General features: G+C 44.3%; 1 protein-coding gene across 1 annotated transcript in view; it reads left to right on the top strand.

Annotated features, from left to right (window-relative positions):
• The first annotated feature begins 3,714 nt into the window (after positions 1–3,714).
• TOP2B (DNA topoisomerase II beta) overlaps positions 3,715–12,239 on the top strand; it is a 65,828-nt gene continuing 57,303 nt past the window's right edge. The window contains exons 1-2 of the mRNA XM_055803690.1: positions 3,715–3,741; positions 4,416–4,694. Coding sequence (XP_055659665.1) covers positions 3,715–3,741; positions 4,416–4,694 — 306 coding nt within the window. The remainder of the gene's footprint in view (positions 3,742–4,415; positions 4,695–12,239) is intronic.

Below are 12,239 nucleotides of genomic sequence, written 5' to 3'. Positions count from 1 at the left end.
GAGTGGGTCGGTGCGATGGTCTCAGCACAACGTGCCTCTCCCGCAGTAGGGGAGATGGGGTGGACAGGAGGGACAGGTGGTACAGCGGTCCCAGCCACGCAGCAGGCAGCCCAAGCACAGGACCCTGGGGTCCCCACAGCTAACCCTGGGGCTTCTGCTCTACCTTGTCCCCAGCAACACCCCGTCAGCAGCATGCACAGCCTGTCCTGCTGGAAAGTCCTCCACACCTTGGCAATGGCACAGTAAGTAACAGGTTAGTTGTAAGGGAGTAACTGGAGGGTAAACAGGGTTTAACCAGTCCAAACTCTATGCCAGACTGTCACAAAGTAGTGCATTGTTCTTGGGCGTTTAACATGGAAATGACCTGGTGATTTTCAAAAGGCTGGTTGGGGAACAGTCTTATTCCAGGAACAGCCACTGACAAACATGCCAGGGATACGTCAGGCAGGTGGGTGAGTCCTGGACACGGTTCAGATGAGGGTGTCAGGCCATGCACTGACAGTGTACACCCACAGAAATCCACTAGCGTGTGCTGTTGCTAGTTCAGCGAAGTTGTTTGAAATACAGTTGTGTAAATATGCATGATGTGGCTAAATTTATATCATTAGCTGATCCAGCAATGGGTAGACTTTTCTTAAATGCCTTAGAACTGTGGCCTGAAATTCATTCGCAATCGAGGCAGGATGAGTATATTGATAACTGTCATATTGTGCTACCACAATCCTACTCAGTAATTTGATCCGTTATTTCACAATGATGTTAATAAGTTATGATGGAATTTTGAAATGCAGTAGAATATGGAAATTACCTTTTTGCAAATATGAATATTTTATATTGAAACATGCAATGTTTGTTTATACCTTATTACAAATATATACAAAGGAGAATGTGTAGTGTAACCGGGTATCAAGTTAGTTTCATAAATATTTTAGATCAAAATTGCAAATTACGCTTTTTCCTGTGTAGTTTGTGGAAAACTGAGAGCTGTGATCACTCATTTAGGTAAGTGATTGTATCTGACTATGTTCTCAGAGTAGATAAATATACATAGTTTCACAAATAGGCAAGTTTTATGAAAAGCCACATAGAAAGAAAAGGTTTTATTAAACAGCATGTAAACTAGAATAGGAGCAGCAAATAATATTCTTATAATAGATGGGAAGTTTGTATATACTACATATAGAAATACTTAAAGATCATACATACAGCTGTCTTACTGCTGAAATAATTAAACACAACATAATGTTACAGTAAATATTTTGCTTACTGAAACTGGTTTAAGTGGACAATTGTTTTGAAAATATGTAGGGTACTTCTATTTATGTTACGGTCTCCAACTATGCAAATAAGTCTCCAATGAACTGAAATAGGAACTTTGTGTATATTATCTCAAGGGGATTATTAATTTAATATGTCATGCTGTAAGTGTAAAGTATTTGACATAAACTGGTAGTGTGTGATTGGGGCAAGTGGCATGCAGCGAAGAAATCCCACTCCTATCAAAATGTAATGGTGCTTAAGTTCAATTCAAGCTTAAATCTAATTCTATGTTTGTTCTAGCAGGGATCACCTGAAACGTGATGAGCAGTCTAGTTTCACTTCTTCACCTCTGAACTCCACGGAGGCAGCTGCTTGTAGTCTCATAAGAACTTTGTCACACAATCCTACCTGGCTAGGAATGCAACCACTCAACATGCACGTATGAGTATTAAGGATAAAACCAATATAAACAATAAGCCAGTAACATGCCATGCTGGTAGCATAGTATATGATGAGAGTTAAATGAAAAGCAACTTGGACAAAGTAATTTCAAAGATGGCTAAAGAAAAATGCTTGGAGGAAAGTTGGTGTTTCCTCCTGCATTTACTCCAGCGTAACACATAGACTGAACATGTCTGACCATGCACATTCAAAGATCAGCAACTGCCAAGAAGAAACAAACTCCCTCTGTCTTTCTCTAATGTATATGGAATTGCCTGTCTTCAAGCTAGATCGCTATCTGCTCCTTGGCTTAGGATAAATGTTTGTGAAAGGCACGCTTCCCACAGTAAGAACAGCCTATTTACTAAACAGCTGGAGCTAATGAGAACATAGTACACAGTGTTTGGGACTTGTTCTATTTCTGCTGTATACGTTAATGGTTCTCTACCAACACAAAAAGCTTTGAACAGATGTACTCATTCTGCTTTCTCTGGTCCTCCTGATATTCATTGCAGCAGTCTTGGTTCACTATACACGATGCATTTTAACAGGTCCTACATATAAATTTGATAGTCGGACACACGCCCCTCCTCTAATCAGCAAGCCCCAAACTCTGAAGCACCAGGCAGAGCCCTGCAGGTCTTGTCTTACCCTTGTTCTGCAAGGAACACTTCCTCTTACTTTGACCAAAGCAGAAGATACAGCCTATAGCTCCGAGGTACGAGTGGCTGCAATAAAACTGGGCTGGAACAGACAACTTACTGTCCCTTCTAGGCTGATGCCATTGTTTTCTGTAATCCCTGTGCAGCACTTAGATATTAGTTTAATAGGTTCCTTAGAAACCGGCAGAGTAAAATTATGCTAAATAAGCAGTATTTACTAGGAATTCTGATCCTTCCCTTGAGGGGCAATTGAACATTACAACTGAATCCTTAAAGGCAGCTGCTCCGTTTCCAATCCCTTTAATTCTCAGGAAAAGCATCTTGCAAAAGGAAAAACCTTTAAGTTATTACTGTTCACTTGAAATTATTCTCTTCAGGTACCAATTTGTCTACTAACTGACGTGCAGTGCTCCTATTAATCCCTCCTTTTCTGACTTTACTTTGGGAATAATCCAAGGAGTGAGAATGCACTGCACTGGGCAGGGTGTTTGCATTTCACACAGCAAAAGTGGAAATCACAAATTGAGAAGCTGCACATGCCAAAGCATTTTTTTAGCCTTGTCAAAAATCTATGACCATAATATTTATGGTCATACGTATTTCACTATTGTTGGGAAGGGTCTTAAACCGTAAATATTTCCCATGTTCACACTTGGAATGAGGTGCACCGTAGGGTTCCTGCGCAGGCCGTAAGCGGCCTCGGAGGTCGGTGCGAAGTGACACCACAAGGTGCTTTTTCCAAAACAGCTCTTCGAGCTGGGCCCGGGCCCGGCGGGTGCTTCGGGCCGTGCCTCTGCAGCCAGGTTTATAAACACACCCTGCCCGGTGCTCCGGGACCGTAACCTGCCCGCGCCGCCGCGCCCCGCGGCGGTAGGTGGCATCGGCGGCCGGCGCCGCTCACGAAGCCGGCGGCGGGGGGCAGCCGAGCGCCGGGCCCCGCCGGCCGCATGGCCGCGCCCCCGCCTTACGGGCTGCGGCGAGGGGGCGGCGGAGCCCGGCGCTGCCCGCCCAGGACGCGGGCGGCGAGGCGAGGCCGGTCCCTCCCGGCGGCGGGACAGGCCGGCCCGGGCGGGGCGCTGCGGCGGCAGATCGGGCCCAGCCGTGGCGCCTTGCCCCGCGCCGCCCCTCCCCCTCCCGCGCGGCAGCGCCCCCGCGCGGCGGCACGGCTGTCTCCTTGTTGCCACCCGCAGTGACGTCTCACGCGGCCGCAGCCGCTCCTTCCTTTGCGCCGATTGGCCGGCGCCCCTCGCCGCCCGCCCGCCTCCGGTGCGTGATTGGCGGGCCGGCGCGGGGCGCAGGGGGAGGGGAGGGCGGCCCGGCCCGGCTGCGCTCGAAGGCGGCCGCGACGCGGATGCCAGACGGGGGCAGCGCAGTTATTGTCTGAGCGCGGGGTCCCGGCGGGAGCGGCGCGGGGGGTGGGCAGGAGGCGGGGGAGCGGCACCGGGCACCGGGGACGGGGCGGAAAGAGGAGGGGAAGGAGGGCCGGGCCGGCTCCGGGTGTCGGCGACCGGCGTGTGCGTGCGTGCGTGCGTGAGGGGAGGGGGGGCGGAGGCTGCGCGGGCGCTCGCGTGCGGGTGCGCGCGCGCGCGGAGGGGGAAGGCGCGGGCGGGGGAGGGGACGAGGGGCAGATTTTATTATTAATCTATTTTCCGGGCCTTTGTGGCTGCGGGGGGGAGGGCCCGGGGGTGAGGGGCAGGAGGAGGGAGAGAAGAAGAGGAGGAAGAAGAAGAGGAGGAGGAAGGAGAAGAGGAGGCGACGGCGGGAGGCAGCGCTACGGCGGCGATAGCGACGGCTGTTGTTGCCGCCGCCGCCGTGAGGTACAGGGACCGGCAGTCCCTTTAAACTAGCGAGAGCCGCAGGCCCGGCTGGGCCCGCCCGCTGCCTCCCGGCCTCGGGTTGGAGCGCGGCCGGCGGAAGGGCCCTTTTGTGCGGGCGGCGCGGCCCTCGGCTGCCCTTCCTTCCGCGGCGCGGCTCCGCCGCTCTGTCGCTTTCCTCGCCCGCTCCGGCGGATTGTTTTCCTTCGCCTCGGCTGCGCTCCCTGGCATGAACTAGGAGCCGGGCCGAAGCGGGTGGGGAGCCCTCGGGCGGGAGTGCCTGTGCGTGCGTGAAGGCGGGCGAGGGGCTGCGGGGGCGCCCAGGCCCGCGCGGCACCTGAGGGGCCGGGGCGAAGCGCGAAGGGCGGGCGCGCTGCGCGGCTCGGTGTCGGTGTCGGCGCCGGCCCTCTCGGTTGTCTCCTTGCGCCCTCGTCTCGGCTGCGGAGAAACGGGCAGAAAATGGCAAAGTCTGGAGGAGGCGGCGGCGGCGGCGGCAGCGGGGGGACTGACTTGGGTGGTAAGTTGTGCGTTTGTGTTTTGTTGTTTGCGGGCTCTGCTTTTCTATTATTATTTTATAATATTAATACTGGCTTTTTGCGTCCCTTGTGTGTATGCGTGGAGGGGGCGCGGGCTGGCTTTAAACGAGGAAGAAGCTGACGGCTGGCGTGGAAGGGGATGGGTGCGCGGCGGAGCCGCTCGGTGGAGGGGTCCGGGGCGCAGGGAGCGGAGGCAGAGGGGGAGGACGGACGCTCCGGGCTGCGTTTGGGGTGGGCGTTGCAGGAGGGGAGCTTGCAGCCGTGAGGGGCTCGGCAGGGCGCTCGGGACGGGAGGGAGAAGGTTGGTCTGCGGGCAGACAGGTAGGAAGGAGCCTCCTGCTCTGGGGGGAGCAGCAGGGCTGGCTGGAAGTCGCTGCCCTCCTATGACAGGCGGGCGGGCTGTCTGCCGTCCCGTAGAAGTCGGAGTTACTGCCTGTTGATGCTGGAGCAAAGTCGTCGCAGGCTGCCAAAGGGACTATGTGTTAATCCCAGCTTCTCTCGTAACTGTCTGGGAAGGCAGTATCTGAAGTTGGTAGATGGGCGACAAGGAGGCTGTCGGGGACATTCAGGGGGCTGGAGCAGCATGTTGCTACTTTGTATCTGGAATGAAACATTATCTTCCAAAAGTTGTAACTCTGTAACAGAGCCAAGAAGGGGTTTATTTACTGATTTAATGGAATGGTCCGAAGTAGTAACAGTTGCGAGGGTGCAGGTGATAACTGACTGTAGAACTAGTGAATCCTTTTTAAAAATCCATTTTAAAGCCCTTTGAGAGTATTGTCCCTGACTCAGTAGTGCAGAGGGATGCTCTCCTCGCCTGTACTAATAGTGGATGCTCTCTGGTTTTGGTAGGAACTGAGGAAGGAGGAGCAAAGATGACCTGAAGGGGTCTGGTTCAGCCAATCAATAACTTCCCTGCCTTTGTCTTGCTCAGTGTAGGGTTCGAAAGAGGGTAGCTTATTTAATGTTTAAGCGGGAGACAGTATATCTTGATATATAGATGGTGAGGTAGCCGCATTTTTAATCAGATGCATATACTTTACAGAGTTGGGAACTTTTAAGAAGTCTTGTTAAAGAGCATAGTAGCAAACTTGTTCTTATGTTGTCTTTCTACGTCTTTGAGCTGTTGGAAATGAACGTGAATAGCGTTATTAGGGTGAACAAATTCTGTGTATTCTGATTGTGGGCTATTTCTGTGGCTCTAATTACTGCATTTTATGTTGGTAATTTGCATTTTTATTTTAAGAAGCTGGCAGCATAGAAAGGTATATAAAAATGAGCAAGTTTCTGGGTGTGCCACTTGAAATTAGACTGTTTAGGTATGGGAACAGCCAAAGTGGAGAAGCTGAAATTATTCTTCTTTCCTTCCTGCAATACTACGTGATCTTTATCAACTGTGGTCTTTGGATAGCTCTTCAGAATTGTTTTTTACTGGCTGGGTTGGACCAAGTAATTCAAAGTTTTACAGCTCATATAGAAAACTGGAGAATGAAGTGTGAAAATCACCGAGTAGGCATTTTTAATGAAACATGTTCTTAAATGTAATGGGGATGAAATTATGGTGAGTCAACAGTTTCCTACAACTGGAAGTAATCAAACTTCTCCTTCTCTAAAAGCAGTAAAAATTAAAGTGTTTTTGTTAACTTAGAGTAGTTGTAGGGAAATAATTAGATTTTAGTTAAAACTGTGTTTGCTTTTTTTTTTTTTTTCAGAAAACAGTAGGTGGTTGTTTCTCTGTCGCATGCATTTTAAATGGTGAAGATAGGACTTCTGAGCCAGTTCCTAAAGCCAAACCTGTTCAATGCCAGTTGTAGAACACTGGCATACAAAAAGGCAATATTGATGTGGCAGTGGCTAGTGATTGGTTTGGTGTGCCAGGCTGAAAAATTTCAGTTCAGGTGGTGGTTCATGAGTAGATACCATATCCTGGCTTTGAAATGAGTCGTACAGTGCTAGGGACAGTAATAGTTTCAGCCGTCGGGTTTTAATTGGCTCACCATATATCTGCTGGATGTGCAACTACTTGCTATTTGCTTGTAAGTTGTCTTGAAACGACCTTGACTTTTTACTAGTGTGCTGAAACCACTAGGATGCTTGCTTCCTTAGTAATGTATTTAGTATTGTTAGTGGTTTCTTAAGACCATGAATTAAACAATTGAAGGGCAACCGAAGTAAGGGTAGTTCTAAAGATGAGGGAACATTTAAAACTTAGTGGGATGTTAATTTATGTTTCAAACTACCTAATTCTAGATACATAACCTGGTGCTCATGTTTCAGTAAAGAGTTTTATGTATAAATTCAGCTTTGGTTGTGATTTAAACAACATCCTTGTTCATCTGTTCAGCTAACTAGGAAATAATTAAATGCAGTTGTGAAAAAGGAAGGGTACTTCCTGTGATAGAGAATTTACCTTGGAGTGAGTTTCTAAATGAGAACGACATACAAGCATCAGGTGATACCTGCTTTTGGAGTGAGTTTCTTAATGAGGACATCATAGATGCATCAGGTGGTACCTACATTCAGTTTTAAAAGCCAGATGACTTGCTGTTTGTTTCCACGAACATTTAATTCACCTGTGTTTTCAGCTACCTGTAACAGAACTTAAAGGAATGTAACTAGCAATGGTTAGCTGGTAAGTAGGCACAGTTAAAATGTTTGTTGGGAAAATCGTTTAGCATTATATAACTGAAAGTAAACCAAGATAACCTCTGATTTATCAAATGCAATAGTTACTTTTTGAGGAGTGGGTTTTTTGTCTGGTTGCTGATTTATTATTTTTTATCAACTTGCAGTTTCGACCAACAGATTGATAATTAATTAGTTTTGGCAGATTTCCAAGGGTCACTCATAGAAGTATGAAGTTGTATTGTTAGTTACAAAAGCCTGGATTTGTAACTAGAGGAGTTTTCATTGGTGAAATGTAATGGCATTTTTCTAATGCTGGAAAAACTTACTTTGAACAAAAGAAGTAATTCTTATTTTCAGCCTTTCTGTGTGTTTAGGGACTACAGCAAATGTAATAGTACTTAATTATTTTTTTTTAAAAGTGCCTTTTATAGTGGAAGTGAAGTCACGGCAAGTTAACACTGTGAAGTGTGGTGGTTCTGATACAATGGTAATGCCCAGAAAGCTATGGAAGAGTTTCATGCAAGCAGTACTTAATGATTTACTTCTGTCAATGATTTCAGGGCTTTCTCCTCAACCCTAAGGGCTATACAAGTCTAATAAATGGAAATGGAGACTCCTGATAATAATTTAATACTTTGATCACCACTTCCCTTTTCCTGCTCATTGTGAAAGGGGATAGGTTTCAGTTCTAGGAAATGCTAGCTTGACATGAATATATGCTGAGTGTTAATATGACTTTTTTTAAAAAAAATATCATCAGATCTGTGTGCTCTTTGAATGGAGCAGAATGGAGAAAATGTATATTAGTAGATGGAAATAATGTATATATTTGGCTTATACAGGTTCATACTTGCTTTGAATAAATACTGTAGTTGTATATTGGTAAGTGAAAAGATGACAACCTTTCAAATAATCAAAATTCAGCTATTAGCACTTCAGTTTCAAGGTTTGCCTCAAAAATATCTTTTAACTTACGGTTGTTATGTTTTGTAAAAAAAAAGAATATATATGTAATAGAGAAGATAGGACAGTAGGCTCAACAGAAAACAAAATGAAACAAGCACAGGCACACACACACCCTCCACCCCAACAAATAGTCCCCCAGTCCAATCCTTCTGTTAAAGGGACCTTGTCTGTCTTTTACTGTTTCATTTGAAAACAAATACTCTCAACTGTGATAAAAGGATAGCTGGATAGCTTTGTTTGACTTGGCTTTCAATTTTTTTTGAAAAGGATTCAAACAGGTCTTCTTTTGAATAATGTCTGATAATTTCCAGTGATGTGCCACAATTCTTTTGTTATGGATTCTACATATGGTGGTTTCCAAATTTATGGGTAGGCTTTTTTCATCTGAAATCTGAAGTGGGTCTCTACTGTACCAAGGATCTGCCCACTGTATACTGAGCCCCAACTACTACTTTGATTTGGGAGCAGGGGCTTTTGGGCAGGAGCAAGACAGGAGTTCTGTTCCTCTGCCAGTATAGTGCTTGGAGGAAGAGTGTCTGGATATGACAGGGTGTCCAAGAGTCGTAGTGTGTTACTGCTCTATCATGAATCTATGTCTATAAGCTGGCAGGATTCTGCCTGCCTGAAGTACTGACAGTTAAGCAAATGACTAGTAGTATGACCAAATCCTAATCCAATGTTCACTTTTTAGAAATAAGCATACTGTTCTAGAGGTGATCCAAATGTAAATAGTTCTTCATTCTTTTTATTACTGTTTATTACCACTTTACTAATTTCAAAAGCAGGAGTAGGTGGTTGTTCCTACTGCTGAATCACATAGACCCAAGCTAAAGATCAGAACTAGCTTTCTGTTGTTTCCATATCTTTATCTGGTTTAGGCCTTCTGTTTCGTTGCTGGCTGAAGCTAGGCCTGGAACACGGTTGTCGTATGTAACAGTTGTGACATACGTTGTTAGTTGCTGCCTTATCTTTCCTCTGCTATATTGTGGCGTCTGCGCAGGGGAGGAAAAAAAAAAGTGTTAACGTTGTTGCCAACTCATGTTTCAGTGTTCCTCGCTTGCCTTTTATAAGCATTTATCTTTTCTTTTCCTATTACCTTGACCGGGGAGCTGGGAGTGGTTTTGTGCCCTATGTGCTCCATGCTCCCCGCCCCCCCCCCCCCCCCCCCCCCTTTTTTTTTTATACAATAGGAGGGAGGTCATACCTGAAGTAGATGTCCCAGTGTGTTGCTGTTTACTTTTATTAAACATTTTGTAGGCTGTGAGTTATGTAGTATGTCAGCAGTTGAGGGGAAGTGGCATTCCCTCTTGCTCTTGTTGAGTTTCTGATGTTGGTGCCCTTAAGGATGCAGTGTTGCAAAGAGATGTGATTACTCTCCTGAATATTCTAGCACTAGAGGGAAATGTTTGTGGCTCAATTTTTGGTGAGTCAGACACAACAGTTCTGAAGTGGTATTCCTTAGATGTTATGGCTTAACTGCCAAAAGAAAGTTGTTACCTCTTATCCTCTACCCTCCACACCAATACCCAGTGAAATACTTTCGTAAGTCATCTTACTGGTCCAGTCCTGTCCTTGTGAGAGCGCTGAATAATGCAGGGTGAAAGAAGTGATAGAGATGGTATCAGGTACAGGCTTGGTGATGGAACAAGATCAGGGCTACTGCTTTGACTGCAACTGAGCCAGTCCTGCAGCTTAATAACATGCATCTTCACCCTGTGTATTCTGAGCTGGGAGGAAAACTTGTTCTACGGCAGGTGATTGTATGCTGAATGCATAGAAGTGGGGAGGTAAATTGTGATAAACTCTTGGAAGGAATGTATATCTTGGAGGAGGGAGTAGAACTGATTGAAAAAATACATGGGTTATTAAGGTGTTTGGTGTGGTAGGTGTACATTCAAGCACGTGTACTCCATTCTATCTGTCTAGATCTGTGTGTGTATACATTTAACTTCTAAGCTACCTGTGATGTATTAAAGAGTAAGTAAGGAATTACTTTATTTGGACAGATAAAGTGAGCTTTCCAACTAAACAAGCATATATGTAGTCTAAGTTAGGCAGTTTAGGTTTGAAAAAGATTATAATTTAAATGTAATATTTTATTTTCATAGAATTTATTTTCCAGAAGTAGATTTTTACCTTGCCTGCAAATGATCTCATGTGCCTATGTCCAAAAGCAGTCTTCAAATGCATGTTTATATTACAATTAATAAAAAGCAGCACATGTGATTCATAGCTGATGGATATGAGTGATTCCATCCCTTAGAGTGGGGTTTGTATGCATTATAGATCACATAGAGAGAACTTGGAAATGAAAACTGGTACAAGAAACTCTCATTTTCCTCAATTAAAATAGTACATTTCTTGCAAGTCACCCACAAGGAAAGTATTATTCTGCGCTAAGTAGTGGTTTTGAAAGTTTTCAAAAGCGGATTGAGCAAAAATATGTAGTTCTAAATGTGGATAATAGTGTGGAGAAGCCTGTTTTGAAAATTTTATGCTTGGAGACCTAGTGGTGTCCTCTCAAATCAAGTACATGTAGTGAAACCCAGGTATTTTGGAAGAATGTATTTTAATGCTAATATCCCAAATATAAACTGACTAATAAGTCAAGACATGTAAAATGTTCTTCTAGAACTTTGAAAATAAATACTAAAATTTAAAGTATAATTTAAGTTCTAGAAACCAATGAAGATAACAAGATTAAACGTGCCAAATGTTTGTTCTTGTAAACACAGGAGAAGTGTTCTTCAGCTCTTAGCAATAGTAATTTTTCTTAAAATTTCCTTGCCATTTTCTTCAGGTAGTTCAGTAGTGAGTACTCAAAAGGTTGATGTGAAAAGCAGGGAAAGATTCTTCCCCTCCCTGGTAAGTGAGGATCTGCTAGTTTTAAAACTTCAGTGTGATTGCATTTGCTTTTACTCTTATGAACTGTGTCCTTTTTATGTTTTGAAGAGTGTGTTAAACTTTCTATGATATCAGCTCACCTGGTTTCATTTAATAAAGCTATTTTAAAATGCTGTCTGTGTCTTAATGCGATTACAATTTACATATAAAAACAATTTGCCACTTAATGTACTGCTTTAATTTTTTATTTTTAAAAAATTATAAATCTGTGTATTTGTTACATTATACACATCTAAGCAATTCTGGTTTTTTTAGTGAGTAAGAAAAAAGGGCTTTAGCAAAGTTAGTGTAAAGGTTGCTTGAGTTAGAATTTTTGAAAGGTTCAGACCTAAACATCAGATCTGTATTTTCCTTGGTTATACATATTTTAAAAAACTACCTTAAAGGAAGAAAAAAAATAGGTGTACAAGAGGATTAAATAGCTTAATCTATTGTGTGTAGGTACTGCTTTCCTGATTTGTGAGGTAGAATTGCACTTGAGATAAACAGTCCTCTTCTTGTGAAAGCTGTGTGTCTTGAAGAGGTAATGATTTCTCTTTTTTTTGGTGAATGAGCGCGCCTGGTTAGGCTGAGGCTTCCTGTTCATTCTTTAAGACATTGAACAGTTGAGGGAAGAACAGGTGTATGAAAAACTGAACAAATGTTTGCATTAATGAGGTGGCAAAAAATCACACACCAGCTTTCTCAATATGCGAAGGAATCTTCAAGGAGAGAGAAGGAACAATATTGTCTTGTCATGACAAAATCACAGGAGCTAAGAAAGAAAAGTATTTATTTATAAATCAAAAAGCTGGGGGTGGGTGGGCAGGTGAAGCTCTTGCAACCAGATAACTTGATATGTAATTTTTCTATAAGGGCAGTTAGAATTCTGGGATCATTCCCTAAGCAGAGCATCTTTACCTATGAGAAAGGTGCTGTGAGCCTCACTGGCGATACTGGAAAGCAGCTGTCGAATCTCTGGTAGCTCTAAGGTATTTTGACTTTATAGAGAAGATAGTGTAGTAGTGTATGAAAATTTCAACCTTGTG

The sequence above is a fragment of the Falco peregrinus genome, chromosome 5 (genome assembly GCF_023634155.1).
Source record: "Falco peregrinus isolate bFalPer1 chromosome 5, bFalPer1.pri, whole genome shotgun sequence".
In the NCBI taxonomy this organism is placed as follows: Eukaryota; Metazoa; Chordata; class Aves; order Falconiformes; family Falconidae; genus Falco; species Falco peregrinus.
Note: the sequence above shows the minus strand (reverse complement) of the source record. Positions and strands in the feature narration are given on the sequence as shown.